At 42.9% G+C, this 17,114-nt stretch overlaps 1 protein-coding gene and 1 long non-coding RNA gene across 4 annotated transcripts in view; one reads left to right on the top strand and one right to left on the bottom strand.

Moving 5' to 3' along the window:
* The window catches only part of LOC141569637 (uncharacterized), a 51,461-nt gene continuing 34,347 nt past the window's right edge, over positions 1-17,114 (bottom strand). For both annotated transcript variants that reach the window (XR_012493351.1, XR_012493350.1), the window contains one exon: positions 1-754. This is a non-coding gene — a long non-coding RNA (uncharacterized LOC141569637). The remainder of the gene's footprint in view (positions 755-17,114) is intronic.
* Positions 4,834-13,529, top strand: PWWP4 (PWWP domain containing 4). 2 transcript variants are annotated; one of them, XM_074323873.1, is made up of 3 exons: positions 4,834-4,923; positions 9,089-9,258; positions 9,999-13,529. In XM_074323873.1, exon 3 carries the CDS (start codon positions 10,203-10,205, stop codon positions 12,249-12,251), a length of 2,049 nt encoding a protein of 682 aa, XP_074179974.1. In that variant the 5' UTR covers positions 4,834-4,923; positions 9,089-9,258; positions 9,999-10,202; the 3' UTR covers positions 12,252-13,529. The 2 variants fall into 2 exon arrangements, with proteins under 2 accessions (XP_074179974.1, XP_074179973.1); XM_074323872.1 differs by lacking the exon at positions 4,834-4,923 and adding an exon at positions 7,990-8,290.

Genomic DNA, 17,114 nt, shown 5'->3' with positions numbered 1-17,114 from the left:
TCCAATGTAACATTTTATTTAAAAATGTGGATTTCAATGGGGAATGTAACATTCATTTCAAGAAAAGGATTGTTTAGAATATGTCAAACGTCATTCTTCTTCCTTCAAGCATTCTTACTCCTTAAGGCAATATTTCTCCAGAAAATTCAAAGCAGACGACTGCTACTTGAACACAAAGAAAACACTTTCCTTTTGTGTCGTCTGGTTGACCACACTCTCTTTCTCTTCTTTCCACTCCCTCCGTCTCCCTCGGGCTTTCATAACTGCGTGTTCTCCTGTTATCCTCTGTCCTGCAGACAACATATTGTTGCCATTGCGAGCTCTCTCCCCAGGAGTCCTCACATGCTGGTGTCGCTCAAGACTCGGTTTTCCTTGATGCTTTTCTCACTTTAGGCCTTTTCCCTATATGTTCCCTATATGCTTATGGTTTCAATTACTATCTACATCAGAGTTTCTCAAAACGTGGTGCCTGGGACGGCCTACATCGGAATCATGGGAAGGGGAGAGTTAAAAATCCAGGTTCCTTGGTTCTATCAGAGGCCTATCCAATCGACTCTGTGGGTGGGCACTGGGAATCTGCATTTTCAGTACATCCTCAGATTCTGCCCCACTAAAGTTGGAACCACTGCATGTGTCAAGGAGGGCCTGGTGGAAGCTAACAATGGCAGCTCAACATCTCCATCTGGTGGCTTCCTCATACTGTTGTCTTAGTTTGGCAAATGCAGCCCATGCCTGTTGGGAAACTCTGAATTATCTGAAAAACAAGAAAAATAGAGGAACAAAGGACATTAATGGAGCACCCGTTCCATGAATAACCAAGATTGCGTGATAACACCTTTTGACTTCTCTAACGCCATCGGTGAACGTGTCTGTATTAAACATTTGGGGAAATAAAATCTATGCCTTTTAATACTCATTCAACTACATGGAAACACAGGTATCGGATGACAGCCACCTAGAGATGATTACACCATGTTTAGATTTCTTGCAGTAGTGCTAAGAGGACTTAATGGATTTTCAAGTCATCCTCGCTGAGGCTAGCTGATAAAGAAGATTCCACTTTCCAAAAGTAATTTAATATGCAGCACTCTTAGTTACCTTACATTCTACTGTCAAGTCCTTTGTCCCAGTTATAAATGTAATAAACATTATCTGTAAAATTATTTTTACAAAATGTAAAGTTTACGAAGGTATTGAAATTCATGCTTCATTGCACTATAAAGACACATCTTACAATTTTAAAGTGGGGGGGATGATACTCACGTTCATCCACACCTCCTCTGTCTCTTCCTCCATTATTTTTTAAAACATTTCACTTGTTTTTGTTCCTGCTTAATTTGCTGCCAGCTCCGTAACATATTTTTTTCTGTTTTTGATCACATTTGTTATTTCTTTCACCTGAGATTTGGAAGCAAAGCTTCAAGATTGTATTCGGTCTGGTCAAACTTTCGTACTACCTACATCAAGCTATGTTAATGCTAAGCTGATGGATTGTTTGGCTTCTAATTTTCTTCCTTATCACAATCAGCAATTCACTGAGTCTTGGAAGCAAACCGGTGAATTGGATGAGGGGTAGTTGATGATGACCATTCAATCTGGGAAAGAATCTTCTCTTCAACAAGTGCCTCTGGTACAAGTTTACACATCCTAATGAATGAAGTTGGACGCTGAAGTTACGCAGGACATAAAACGTCGCTCACTCAAAATGGACCCGATACCTACACATAAGAACTAACATTAGCAAACTCTTGGAAGAGTAACATTGGATGTGGTGACGATTTCTTAAATATAAATCCCAAAGCAAAAGCAGCAAAAGAAAAAGTAAATAAAATAGCTAAAAGTAAACGGCCCTCATCAAAATGACCATCTTTTTGCACAGATAATATAGTCAGTAACGTTGCAGCAACTATGTATGGTGACAGGTGCGTACTAGACTAATCGGGGGCATCACTGCATAAATTGTATAATTGTCTAATCACTATGCCGTACACCTGAAACTAACAAAAATCATCCTGAATGTCAACTGTAACTGAAAAAAATAAATCAATGATCTTTTTTTAAAAGACCCTATCAAGAGATAAAAGGTATCCTACACAATCAAAGGAAACGTTGGCAAATGGTCCATCTAGTGAGAGTGTAGCATCTGGAAGACATAGAAGCCCTTACAACTCCAAACTAATGACACAAAAACTAGCAATAAAAATCGGTAAATGATCTGAATGAATATTTCCCAAAGAAGATACGCAAATGGCCGACAATCACATGATTACATGCTCAGCATCACTAGTCATTAGGAAATGCAAAGCAAAAGCACAAAAATAGCTATAATACCCACCAGGATGACTAAAACGTACAAAAGGGAAAATCACAATTGTCGTTGGGGATGTGGAGTAATGGAAAGCTGTCTGTATACATTGCTGGTGGGACTTTTAAATGGTACAGTGGCTGTTGATAACAGGTGGGTGGTTCCTCAAAATTTCAACATATAATAAGTATAGGACACAGGAATTCTTCCCCTAGGGTACACCCACCCAAATAAAAACAAGCATTCAAAAAGCCATGAACTTGTATGTTCATAGTAGTAGTATTCAAAACAGACAATGATGGAAGCAACCCAAATGCCCATGGACTGAGGAATGGATACACAAATGCAGACTATCCGTGCTAGGGAATATTATGCAGCCTTAAGAAGGACTGCTACGATGTGGGTGAACTTTGAAGGCATTATTCTAAATGAAAGAAGTCAGATGCCAGTATGATTTAATTTACATGAAGTGTCCAGAATAAGCTAATGCTTAAAGACAGAAAGTAGTTTAGTGGTTGTCAGAGGTTACAGGCAGGTGGAGTGAGCACGACTGACTTCTTGCTGGGTGCAAGGTTTCCTTCGGGACTTGGGAAAGTGTTTTGTAAGAAGTTAGAGGTGATGGTTTTAGAGAACTGCGAATTTACGTAATGGCACTGAGTGGAATACTGTAAAATGCTTAAATTTAGAATGTGTGAGTTTCAATTCAGAAACAATTTTAACTACAAAAGTAACACTTCCTGGGTCCCTGTAATAAAATATTCAAGTATGAGGAAAACTAAGCAACTGATTTTAATGCATTCATTTAAAAAATATGAAGCCCGTTATCAGTCACATGTCAACATGCTTCATGAAATAATTACTCTACTTTTGAAAACAAAAAAAGGATTCGAAAGTGTGGACTTGTTTTTCATTTGTGCAAATCTATTTAATATCCACCTGAATAGGAAAGAGCTGCTTCTTCAGCCCTCCTGTTACAACCTGACATTTCCACGGAAGGGAACCAAACAGTCCGGATTCACTGAGACTGAATAAGGAGAGAAGACCTCACTGGTCCCCCTACACGTTCTCAGGGACCAGCCCCCAGAAGTTCCAGGAATGACCTTTGGGCACTGCTGAGGTTCAGTGTTATGTCATGATGTTTAATCAACCCTCTGAATGCAGAAACACTCTTCACTGATTGGCCAAAAATGGAGACTATGGAACAGAGATGTTAGGGCACAATATGAAAGTCACACAGCTGAGGAGAAGCAGAGCTGAGACTCAAACCCACATCTGTCTTTCAGAAAGCCTGTCTGGTTTGAAAACATTGACCGTGAATGCACCGCACTATTTGCCCTCCTCCCAAACCGGGTAGGCTACACGGTGGGACTTGATGGCCCTCTTCCTTTCCTCCACACTAAGAATTGGTTGAAAGCCTACATACACAGTTATATCCCATTGCAGCTTGCCCTTCCTTTGTGGGTGGCATGTGGAATGGGATGGCTTTGTCTTGCTCTAGAGTCTGGGGTCCATAACTGTGCTGGGTGTGTCTGGAGCCATCACCCCCTGAGAGCTGATTTGGGGCATCAGCTGCCAGATCGGCATCCAGTGACCTCACGTTGGCGGCTTACATCGCCCATGAGGGGAGTGTTTACATCATGGAAACAGGAAACGCCTGGAAATCGGACCTGCACTCTTCCCTCCAGAGGGTCTGTTTCCAGCACATCTCTGCCCAGGACTCAGCACAGAAGGGTCACCTGGAGCTCATTAAAGGAGGACGAGGTATCACAGCGCAGCTGTGCCCCCTACTGTGAATGACAATGAGAGAGGTAGTGTGTGCCCTGTGCACTGTGCCCTGATGATAGCAGCCCTTTCTCTGAGCACATTGCTCACTGGTGGTGTGGGTACAGACGTGCACACTGAGCCCTGATTCCAAACAGGGGAAGCTCGTCTCTACCCCCCTATCGTCTCAGGTAAAGGGCACTGGGGGAGTTGTGTCTCTTCTCAAAAACCATGGTGTCCTGGCAACCTTGTCAATACACACTTGTCTAAAGGGAGACCCAGGGTCCTTTGATCCTGCCACAAGCTGAGTTTCTGGTTGTCCTTCGTCTAACATCCAAGTGCTTCATCCTCTCACCTTTTCTCCCGTGCAGGTCGTTTTCTATTGACCGAGATTCCTTGGATCCCACCTGCACAATCGTACCTGTGCTTATGTGTCCTGGCCGGTGGAACAGAGTCCCTCAACCGGACCTGGATCGTGAGTGTGTGTGTGTGTGAGTGTGTGTGTGTCTCAACGGGGGACAGATGTTGTTTCCTTTTACTTTATTTCCTCTTACACCCATTTGTAAACACTTGCCTGCCCCCATTTTTATTTATGTATTCATTCTTTCATTCATTCATTGGATATCTTGAGGTGAAATTGAAAGAGAGCGAGATAACCGGTCTGCATCTGAGGATGTACTTCCTGGTTTCCATGGAAAGCTGACATCAGGGAGAACCTTTTGATGACATTCTGGTTTCCATGACGACTCAGGGAGCCATTTTTAACTGTCAGCAGAAACATTTAACAAGGATATTTACAGACTGGAGAGATGGAATAACTGGAGAAACATCGAGACTAGTCAGTGTCTGCTGTCAATGTGAGTTGTGTGTGTGAGCGTGTGTGTGTGTGTGTGTGTGTGTGTGTGAGCGTGTGTGTGCTGTGTGATCTTTAGCTGGACATTAAGAGGTCTAATCCCTCCTGCTTTCTAAGAGAGAATGGCAGCCTCTCTTGTTGTGGGCTAAGGTGATTGAATAACCTGGCATACCCCAGCCCCGTTTCAACAGGTTTAGGTGACACCTGTTGCGTGAGGACATTGTCACTTGAGTTCTTGAAAGCTGAGATCCCCAAGTATTTCTCATTGTACACCTCTCCTTACAGCGATTGTCACATGAACTCTTAAAGATGTAAGCTCACTCACTTACACCTGCTTATAGTAAAGAGTTACTATGTGTACGCGATGAGAGAGAACATTTGAAGGCAACAAAAGAGATGAATGGGTAGGGCTGGAAGAGCTAAAGTAGCTTTGTGTAACTCCGGGGATGATATTGTGCTCGCCCTGAGTCACTGACGCACACAAATTAAGAGCGTGGTCTCTACAAGTCCACTTTCCAGTTATCACAGTTAGGTAAATGGAATTTGAATCAGTAAATGGCTCCCTCTTTAGTATATAAGCATAAATACAAGTTTGTCTCAGAGATTCTGGGGCTTTTGGTTGTGTGTTTGGAAGTGAATGCCGCTGATGTTACAGTTTGTGTATGTTTATTGTGTTTCTAAAGAAAAACATAGAATTTGTAGGACATACCACCGCATTCTTTATCAGGGACCTGCCTGTAGAAGAAGTAGCTTCTGGGTAAAGGATAACCTTCTGACTATGAGGGACAGCCAGAGGGGTCTCGGAAGGATGACCTGGATGTGACACAACTGGCTGTACCTTCCTCTGTGTTCCTGCTCCTTTCAGGACCACCCCAATAATGGCCCTTCACACAACAGGGACAGGGACATGCGATTTCAGTAGGGACCAGCAGTGGCATATGGGTGAACTCTCTCCCGAGAGATCGGGGTCCCAGGTCTAGGGCCGGGTGGCCCCTCTCAGATCCTGGCACTATGGCGGGAGCTCATCACTTTCCTCAGCATCACGAGGAGAGGTCTCGGAAACCACATGGAGCTGGGCAGCCCCTTTTCTTAGATGTCTGAGCCCAAGCTCTGAGGTCCGCTCCTCCCAGCTCATGGGTCCTCAGGACCACACTCTGTTCCCTTGCTTTTTCCAGAATGACAAGTGCCCACTCGTCCTACCGTGGCACTCTTCTTAGCGTCTCATTGCTCCCTCTTTGCTTTTTCTGGGTTCTAAATCATTCCATCAAGCTCTCTCTAATTAAAATAATGAGAAGAGCCTGCCTAAGAATCAGGTTTGTTTTCCTCTGTTTGCTTTAAGGTCTTGTCTTTTGCTTTGGTTTCTAGAAGTTGTACTAAGAAGAGCCTGGGCCCATCTGTGTGTGTGTTTGTGTGTGTGTGTGTATGTCTACGTGTATGTGTATGTGTATGTGTGTATGTGAGAATTAGTGTCATGGTTGGATATATCAAATATGCCACGTGAAATTTTTCCTTACCTTGGAAAATTGTTGGCTATTTTTCCTTCGCATATTCTGCAAACTGTGCCCACCCTCTGTTCAGACTGCTGTAATTGAATCTCTGTCATGTGGCGAGGTACATACATTTTAATAATGTATTTCGTTGATCGAACAAACACCCCAAAGATATTTCAAACATTTTAAATACATTCTCATTGAATGCTGTGCAATGGTACTTGTTTTCTTTTTGTTCACGGACATCCAATATTTCATTTGCTATCCCCATAGACTCTTTATAAGGTAAGATGTTGGTGCATATGGTCAGGTAAATGTGTCCTCCCTATAATATTTTATAACATGACTTGAAAAATAGTGTCCATCCACTTCCATTCTTGTTCCTCTTCTCTCTTCCATGGAACCGTGTCATGACATTTCCATTTACAGCTGTAGACTTTTTTGCTTGTGTTAGCCTGTCCTTCATATCCTAAGACAAAGTAGACAGCATCGCTCTCCATGTGAATGTGCGTTTTACGGAAAGCATATAATTTGTACTTAATTGGTCTATAGTCCATCTATCTATCATCTGTCTGTTAACTACCTATCTATTATCTATCTATCATATGTATACTGTGTTTCTCTGAAAATAAGAACTAGCTGGACAATCAGAAGACACATTAGAGTTGATTGTCCGGGTAGGTCTTATTTTCAGGAAAACACGATATATATATATACACACACACACATAATATGTTTATTATCTATTAGCTATCTGTCTATCATCTATCATCTATCAATCTATATCTATCCATCAATCCATCATCTATCCATCCACCTATCTCTACACATCTTTGTAGTGGGAAAAGAGAGTTGCACTCCTCTTAGTACAAAATATGAGAAGAAAATCATCTGCAAGATTATGTACCAACCCTTACTGTTAGACATCTGGACCCTGGACCAAAGCACACAATGAATGCTCTCAGTGAACACCCATCCCTTCTGATAGTCTCTCCCGAGGAAGCATTATAGCTTTAGTGATAGGAAAAACAACTGCTGTTGATATTTTGGTTGTCTGTTAAAAGCGATCAATTAAAGTGATTGACACTTAAAAAGATGTACGCAAACATGAATAAGTGAGAATATTTAAAGTGTTTGTACAATTTTAAAAACCTTTTACATATTTTATAGGCTATATGTATAAACAGAATAAAAATTCTAGAGTCTGTGGACTCATATTTGCAGTAAGCATTTCTAGGTGTTAGATTAGATTACTATTGCTTAATATTTTTCCTACTTTCTAATTTGAAACATCATTTTTAGAATTTACACATGTGTTTTTAAAATAAGGGGCTACAGAGCTAAAAATAACATGTATACTGGAAGGAGAAACATGTGTATGTGTGTGTAGAGACAGAGAACATGGATTATATGCCTCACCATTAGGCATCTGATCTCTAATGTCTCTCTGAGTGTGTGTGAGTGTGTGTGTGTATCTGTGAATGTGTGTGTGTTTGGGTGTGAGTAGCTCTCTGGTTGGGTGTAATGCAGGCCCTCCTGTTTTGTGTGACAGACTGACAGCTCCTGCTGCAGGGAGACTGCAGTGACTGAGTCACCTGTTTGTCTTCCTCCCTTTTGTTCTATGTCCTCACATGACACCTGAGCTCTAAGAGCCCGTACACTGAGTTCTGTAAGCAGAGGCCCTGAAACCTGGGTGATCGTTCACCATAGTCCAAGAGAAAGGGGATGCAGATTAGGCCCAAAGTATGTACATGTAGTCATGGTATAGTTTTTGTTATATCGATGAGTATGTGCGAACAAAGCCATATGTACAGGCACTTATTACAGAAACAATCTCATGAAGCATATCGTTGGAGACTGAAAATGGATGAGCTAAAATCTGTAAGTTAATCATAATGCATATCGATCTGTACAACATGTACAGAAAAGTAGAACTTATGAGCAAGGTATTTCTGGGTGGGAAATGGGGGTTGAGAGAAGATTGCATCTTCTGCATTCTACCCACCTAAATGTTTGAAATTTACTTTAAGTTTTTAAATCTCAGAAAACCCACATTGTCAAGAGATTCAGAAAAATGGGGTGAAAAATAGGCATTCACATGAAATAGTGATTAACGATGCTCTTGTGTGAAAAAACGCAGTACTAGGTTGGATGTGCAGGTAAACTCATACGCATAGGAAATGTGTGGGAAGCCCCATTCCCAATCACATTGAGAGCATGTATCTATACTGTGTCGTCTCGTGCATATTTCTCTGCACAGCGTTCATTTTCTCTGCAGGCACATTTAATGTAACTTTAGAAGCACAAAACAACACCCTAACATTACAGAACATTACAGGCCCACGTAGTCACACACACACACACACACACACACACACACACACACACACGGCTAATGGGAAGTAATCCATGTGTCTAAGACAGACCGGGGCTACCGTGAAAGCAGCAGTTTACACGGTTGTGAAACAGGAGGGACTAGCATAAACTAAGTAGCTTAAGGTGGAAATATTCGGAAATACAAATGAAGGAAGGAAAGAAGCATGGCATGTACTCTGCATTAAACGTGAGACTTAACATTTCTGTTTACGAATGGCATGCATTCCACAGTTGGGCAAGGGAAAATGATGAATCAACCCCCATTTCATTGGCTGAATTCCCTAACTCTTTTGCATTGTCTAGATCTCCGTTAGTAGCGCTTGGAGCCTGGTGGTCGATACTTGATCCCTGGAAGGACAGTGCACTTCAGAAACACAGAGCAGGTAAAGGGACTGCCAGACAAGCCGGTGGAGTATATGGATCCACAGGTCCGGCTCACACAACCACACCTACCAAGATCCACCTGGAGTTTGGTAAGACTGCCTCATCTCACCAGACACTGCTCTGCCATCATTTATTCATGTTGACGAGGAGGTGTGATTTAGTTGGCTCCTCACTCTGCAGCTACTACTTGACCCTGATTTGGTGCTGGGGGTGTGGGTGGGGGAACCCCTTGAAGCACCATAGAGAAATGAAGAGGTGCCCGTCCCAGACAGTGGCGCATGGCTGCAGCAGTCCTCATGAAGGGGCTTACCAGTCACCATCATGACGATCTCCATGAACATCTGGGTTCTAAGCTCCTGCTCTTGCACACAACATTGGGGCGACACCCAGGGTCTGTAGGTGGGACATCATCTCTGGTTTCTTTGGGGGCACAGGGCGGCACTAGCACCCAAGAAAAGAAACCCGGAAGAATTCCCTTAGGATGAGCCATGAGGAGCGCAGAAGGCCCAGGACATCCAGTAACACAAATGAGATCCCAGACACGACACCCACCTCCCCACACAGATGCTCTTTAACATGCAGTAGTAACAAATAGGGCAAGATGTTGGGCTCAGGGGGCTATAAGTCTCCTCTGGTAGATTCCGTATTCTCTTCCCAAATACTTGCCTCTTATCTTGCCTACCCTGTCCAGACACACGCCTGCAGTGTGATACACACTCTTTCTATTCCTGTGTTTTATCTCTTATCAGTTCTCATTGACCAACGTTCTTCTACTTCCACGAAAGGAATTCTTGCTGACACGTTTCCACTTTTCCTTTTTGTGTTTCAGTATTCTGCCGTACTGTCTGTCAAAACACAAGTTCTAGCACCCCTGGGAGATTCGGGTGCAGAAGGACAGGCCACACAAGCTGTGAACACTTTCTGGTCCCAGGCAAAAACCCGCGGTGAAGAAAATTGCGTTAGGGAGGCCTCCTGTGGCCGGGCCACACCCTGCGACCTTTGTGAATGACCTCTCAACCCAAGTCAAAGCATCATGGACTCTGAGTATGTCCTGTGCAATTGGAAAGGCCGTTTTTGGCCAGCAAAGGTTTTGTCCCGATCCAGAACCTCACCAAAAACTAAGAGGAAACAGGCATGTTCTCTACAAGTGGAAATACTCTCAGTATGTAAAAAAATTCAAGTGAAAAACCGAGATGTGAAGATCCTAAACGAGTCTCAGATTGAATCCACTGCCTCCTCACTAGTGGCCCAGTCGAAGGCCAGTTTCTCACCTGGAGAAGAAGTGGCCTACAGAAGCGCTCTTACGATGGCACTGGAAATTCTAAAGGAGAGAGCAAAGTTGGGTCAGGCAAGAGCCTCAGATGACCCAGAGGCCACTGCGCAGTCTCAAACGGGACCACAAAAGCAATCTCGTAGAAAGTATCAGAAGACCAAAGGGAACTCACCAAGACATCTTAGGAAAAGAGAAAACCCCAAATCACTGTTACTCCCTTCAGGGGGTGAGGACACCCCGGATGGAGACAAAGAACAGGTGCATACCTCCATCTCTCCTGTTCCTAAGAAATCTAAAGCAAAGTCCTCACAGAGCTCCAGCGTTGGCCCAAACTTCCCATCGCTTTCAGAAGACGACCGTAAGAAAGAGGGCAAGGGAAAGAGGGTCACCTCAGGAGTTCCGTGCCAGCGTTGCACAGTCGAGGAGAGTGCAGGTGCTAAGGGTGGAGGCGTCCTTCCATCTCGGCCACCTGGTTTCATCGCCTCTGTGCCCAAGGCCCTGAAAGCAGAGGCGTGTGGCACCCGCCCAAAGACCCTGGCTGTCTCCTCTGAGTGCTCTACCTTCTCTGGGAATGGGAAGGACCCTGCCCAGGGAGCTTGGAAGCCAGAATCAGAAGGGATGGCAGCATCCTCCAGTGACCCTAAGCTGCGGCTGCCTGATTCACGCCATTCGGCAAGCAGAAAAAGGAAGCTGAAGGTACCAGATCAGGAGAAAAGACAGCAGGAACCTCAGCCTTTAGTTGGCTCCAAGGCTAGTCACCCCACCACCGCTGTTAAGAAGAAGGGCACCAAGGAAGCGGCACGAGCGACAAGCATGGCTTTCCCACAGGAGCCGTGTCCCATTACAAGAGGAACGATGGTCTGGTTTAAGTTTCAAAGTCACCCGTATTGGCCAGCAGTGGTAAAGAGTGTCAACCACACAGAGCAGACGGCGAGGGTGGTTTTGATTGAGGAAAACATGCACCGTGAAAAGCGCGGTATTCAAGTGCCTCTTCGGAGACTGAAGCACCTGGATTGTAAAGAGAAAGAAAAACTAATCAAGAGAGCCGGGAGAGTGTACGAGCAAAGTGTGAACTGGTGCTTCTCCCTGATATCCCACTACAGAGAAGGGCTCCATCGTGGCTCCTTCAGGGGCTCTTTCCTGGACTATTACGCTGCTGACATCAGCTACCCAATGAGGAAAGACATCCAAGAGGGGAATCTGTATCTTGATTTCCCAAAGGTGAATTATGCCGACCTGGAAGATTCTGAGGAGAGCTCCCCAGACGGGAAGCCCCGCAGGAAACTTCTCCCTGACCGGATGAGGGCTGCTTGGGACCGAGTCAACCGGAAACTAGTGGACTTCATCGTGAAAACAAAGGGGGCCGACCACCATCTCCTGGACATCGTCAAGGGCAGGAAAGAGTCCAGGTGGCTGGCGTCCTTCTTGAAGTCAGAGAGGTACGTGATCTGTGTTGAAACATACCTGGAGGATGAAGATCAGTTGGATGTCGTGGTAAAACATTTACAAGAAATCTACAAACAAATAGACAAGAACAAGCTGGGTCTGACAAGAGACGACAAAGTGAGTTTTGTTCTGGAAGTCCTTCTGCCAGAAGCCATCATTTGTTCGATTGCTGCCCTTGATGGAGTAGGCTACAAGGAGGCAGAAGAAAAGTACCTGCGAGGGCCACCTGTGCATTCCCGGGAAAAAGACCTATTTGATAGAAACATCTTAAAGACTGTGAGAAAGAGAGGGAGAGCAAGACTAAATAACTTTTGCCCTGCACCACACCTTTGCAGGGAGACCTCTCATTTCCATCATTCCTAAGCACCCCCGTGTGCGTAATACGTGGCACCCCTCCATTCTCTATGACGCGTAAAGACGGTCTGGAAATTCAAGAACGTCAAATTTGGGAACCTGCTGAATTCCTTTGGGGTCCATCTCTGGCATTTGTGGGTGTCACGGTCACCATCACTTCTCATTCCCAAACTCTTCGCAAACTAATTTGTTAAAATATTGCAAACACGTGTACTTATCTCTACTTGCTCGGATGTGTAACTGTCCAGATATTATATCTTCACACCATTGCTTTGGACTGTGTATACTTCATATTTTAATATAGGGTGTGCACACTTCCATTACATGAAAGAGCCCTGGTAACAGATACTAAGCAACAATTAACTTTAAAATCTGAGAAGTATTTCCCAGAAACATCACAAGGGTTGCTCATTCATTCAGTGATGCATCTGTATAAATGATCGGATTCCCTGCCAAGAAAATCCCTGAGTTTTCCCTGCTATGCTTATTAGTTTAGACCAAAACAGCCTTGAGAGGTGAAACCAATGACAGAGATGTTTTCTTTGCGTTATCACTACCGTTAAATGTTTCTTGAAAAGGCAATCTGAAATCCAAACCAAGTGAATGGATGGTCCACATGGAGCCCACATGTGGGTGAAGGAAATCTCAGCCTGCAGTACACACTTTGTCAGCCTGTGCGACGCTATAAAGAGTCCGTTTCCGTGAGATTCCATTTATGGGAGTAGCTCTTCTTCAATGGCCAAATGGTTTCTTAAAACAGGCCGGCATCTGGCTGTCTTCCTCACCGACAGTCACTGGATCCCCTACGTATGGCCGTCTGTCCCCACGTGGAAGACAACCAGAGTTATGGTGTACCCAGCCTAGCTACACTAGACCTGGGAGTGCAGGCTGACTGAGAGGAGCACATGTTATTGTCATAAATTGGAGAAAAGCAAGCACTGTGTTCTGGACCTGTGTCCCCTCAAAAGCGGTCATTTGTCTCAAAGCAAACAAGCTTTACCTAGTGACTTACTCCTTGAGCAGCTCCCAACAGTGTACATGCAGGCTGCTAAGTCATCGCAGGCTGCTTGAGCAGTAGGTGGACCAGGACCTGGGACCTGGGAAGTGGATACAGAGAAGTCTCCATGGCGCTAAATGTGGCTGTTGTCGGGATACAATGAAACACGCGTAATTAAAAGATCAATTCTGAAGCCGATGACGTGTTATCGTCACTTGGAACACGGGGTTTTCTTGTTTGTTTTTTGTGGGGGGAAAAGTTAGAAAAGCTAGTTTACTTTTAAAACTTGATGTGAAAATAAACACTGAATATTTAACATGAACCTGAGTGCGTTTTTATTCTGAGGGGAGTCAACTGTCACTCACAGGCCCATGTTATGTGTTCGCATGTCGTTTGCAAAAGTCAGCCGTTTTGATTCACCATAAAACCACTGTATCTTTCACTTCGAAACTCTGCTTCATCCTAGTTCTGAGTGTACAACTACATAGCTGGAATGTGTAGCACACACACGTATGTATGTATGTATGTACATATAATATCTATTTGTTTCGGAATGTCGGTGGTTGTCATGTTTCGCAGTTCACTATGAATTTTCTTCTCATTTTAAATATTCACTTTCCTGCTTGTTTTTATACTTTCAGAGAGGGCCGTGCAGATTGTATAAGCTTCAGGCCCTACAGAGTCCTCTTGGACACGGCCTGAGAGAGACCTGGACTCCTGGGGCATTGTCCCCGGGCCAATCCATGTGACATGCTCATGGTCCCGGGAAGTACTTACAAACACACCACCTCCGTGTTCTATGTGGACCTTGTACATCGGGACAACACACTTTAGCTCTGCTGTAACACTGTGTCTCTCCATCAAATGTATCACTCCGCTTCAGCTTTCTCATGGAGCCATATTTATCTCTACATCTAACCTTTTCTTCACCACTTCATTCATTCATTCATTCATTCATTCATTCATTCATAGCATTGAGAGTCAGGAGAGCAAGTCAGATGTGGTTTAGGACTCTGATCTGAGGATAAATTTCAGGTCTTATGCTAACTGGGATGCTCTAATTCATTTTCTTAGTGAGAAATATTTATCAGTGTCATGGACTGATGGTCTATCTGTGACACCACACCCCAACTTCCCCCACATTTGTGAGATCCTGGGTTTCTGTTTTCTTGGAGCAAAGGGAGAGGATCTGGTCCCTCCTGGGGTGCCATTTATATCTGAGGTATTCACTGAAAGGGGGGAGTCATGCCTGGGACATGCATCTCTTCTCCTCTTTGAATTGCAGTCACATTTGGGGTGTCAAGCTGGATTTGTGGCTGGCTGTGTGAATTCTGAGATTCTTTCAAGCCTGAGTAGTTGTTAAGGAGGGTGTACAATTGACCAAAGCTGGTTCTCTATCACAGACGTGTATACGTTGGCAAAGCCCAGCCTGTCATCCCTGTTCATCCATTGGGTTAAGGAGACCTCATCTCCTCCAATCATAAGGCAAATGGCTGAACATAAGGCCCCGATCTAATTGTTGTTTGGGAAAGCTGCACAGAGACAGCATCCACGGCATTTACAGGTCTCTACATCCATATATGGATCTAACGAAGAAAGAGTGGAACTCGGAGACCTGGAAAGGTGATGTGAACAAAAATCTCAAATACCTAAAATTCCCTGACCCCTCAGCCTGGCATTAACAAACCTTTGCTACTGGAGAGCAGTTTTTGTTGTTCCTGGAAACATGCAAAGACGTCTTCTAAGGCAGCTACTTGAACAGATGTTGGTTGTCACATTCCTGCTAATTTGTAACATCCATCCCTGCTAATTTTCCTCGCTATTAGACTAATAACAAGAGTAGGTATGACTAGGTAAGATCACAGCACAAGGAAGATCAGTTTTTTAAATGGGAAATACCTTATATTCAGAAGGAAATGCAGGAGCTGGTTAATATGTACTTGAATGAACTGGGATAATACACGTGCCAATGGAATGTGAGGATGTTGAATCAGTAAGACAGGGACAAAATATAAGTCCATATAGGGGAGAATTTATTGACATGGAAGCACAGAGCCGTGTCTTGGGGTTCCATGTCCTAGCATTGGCCTATTATGCTGCTAGGGTGGTACCTTTACGCTTAGACAACAGCTTACCATACAGGAGATGGAGATGCAGGAATTTCCTTGGCAATGTTTTGAGGAATTGGTAAGAAGGTACAGGCAAGTGGGTTATTACAAATCATTTATTTTGTGAGACTAGGAGTTAGATCTCTGAACTCTGTTCCCTGGGAGGGTGGAGAAGATACTACTAAAATAAAGATTGTGATGGTGACAGAGGCACTGGCATCTTTGATAAGTTCAGTGTTGGCTCTCCTCATATATATATAGTTGAAGAGGGGAAGAGTAAAAGGCAATCTTACATACTCTTAATCTGAATTCATCATTTAATGAGTTAATACTCAATATATTTTAAATCGTGAAATAGACATAGCTATACATAAGTAGTCAAAAAGACGTAACTATATGTAATTTAAATTAATAGGTGAAGCCAGAAAGCAGAACTATTTTATGCTTCCCAGTTATTATTTCTTATTTATTATATGTTAATGCATTAATACTCCAGATAATTAGTGGCACCTAGGTAATTAAGTTTACTAGAATAACAATGGGAAATCAAGTAGTGGAAAATACCTTTTTCACAAATATAACTTCTTTTTTCTGCTTGAAACCCAGAGGCTGAAGATCACATTTTTCTCAACTCAAAATTATCATTTATTGTTGTAATGAGAACTTACTGCTATTGATGATTAGTGTTTTCTAGATAAATAGTTGACAAGAGATAACTATAAATATTAGAATAACAATTTTATGCCAGGAAGTGGAAAAAATCCTTTTCACTTCTATGTTCTTTGTTTTTGTTGGAATAATAATGCATTATTATCACAATATTGAGTGGTAACTAATAATTAGCAATTTAGAGATAACCAGTACTATCCAGAATAACTAGTTGAATACCAGAAGCTAAAGAAAAATTGTTGAATCCAAGGAATTTGAATAATCAGTATTTTAACTAGGAATTCATATCTCTGGTTCAAAATATTAGTTCAGGAGATATCTACTAATATCCAAGTGATTAGTTAACTAGAGATAACCAGAAATAAAAAGAAGACTTCATGAACTGGAAGACCTATTCTTCCCAACACTAACTTCTTTGTTACCCAAATAATGTGAGAGTACTATAGATTTTCAACAGTACCTAACCAACTAGTTAAGGAGGCTGAACAAGTGATTATTAAAGAAACCTGGTGGAACACATGAAGTTGAAAAACATATTCTTTTCGAATTTGTCTTTTAGGTACAGTGTTAGTACATAGATAACTAGATTTACCTATGTGTAGGCAATATTCAAATAGAGACACTTATATAAAATACAAGTTACTAGCCAAAGCCAAGAAGCTGAAAATTACATTTTCTCAGCTCTAAGTTCTTATTTCATTCTGAAATAACTGAGTCACACACACACACACACACACCAGGGGTGCCAAAAAATGTATACAAGAGGACACTTTGGTCAACGTTGCTCAAGCAGTAGTTTGCCGTCATCAGAAGTGTCTGGATGCTGATGGGAACCACTTTGAGCACCTCTTGTCATTGCAGAAGCCAAACGTGACTTGTATTCATCTTTTGTTATCAGTATATATTGAGTATTACAATTTTAATACAGTTTTCCTTTCTTAAAATGTGTATACATTTTTTGGTACCACCTAGGTAAATATTTAAGTACATATAAGAGTTGGTCACTAGAATACATATTTGGTGCAAGAATGATGCTAACATCCTTTTCAATCTAAAATTTTATTTCATTTAGGAATATAACTTAATATAGGCAACTAA

Source organism: Rhinolophus sinicus, chromosome X (genome assembly GCF_036562045.2).
Source record: "Rhinolophus sinicus isolate RSC01 chromosome X, ASM3656204v1, whole genome shotgun sequence".
Lineage (NCBI taxonomy): Eukaryota > Metazoa > Chordata > Mammalia > Chiroptera > Rhinolophidae > Rhinolophus > Rhinolophus sinicus.
Note: the sequence above shows the minus strand (reverse complement) of the source record. Positions and strands in the feature narration are given on the sequence as shown.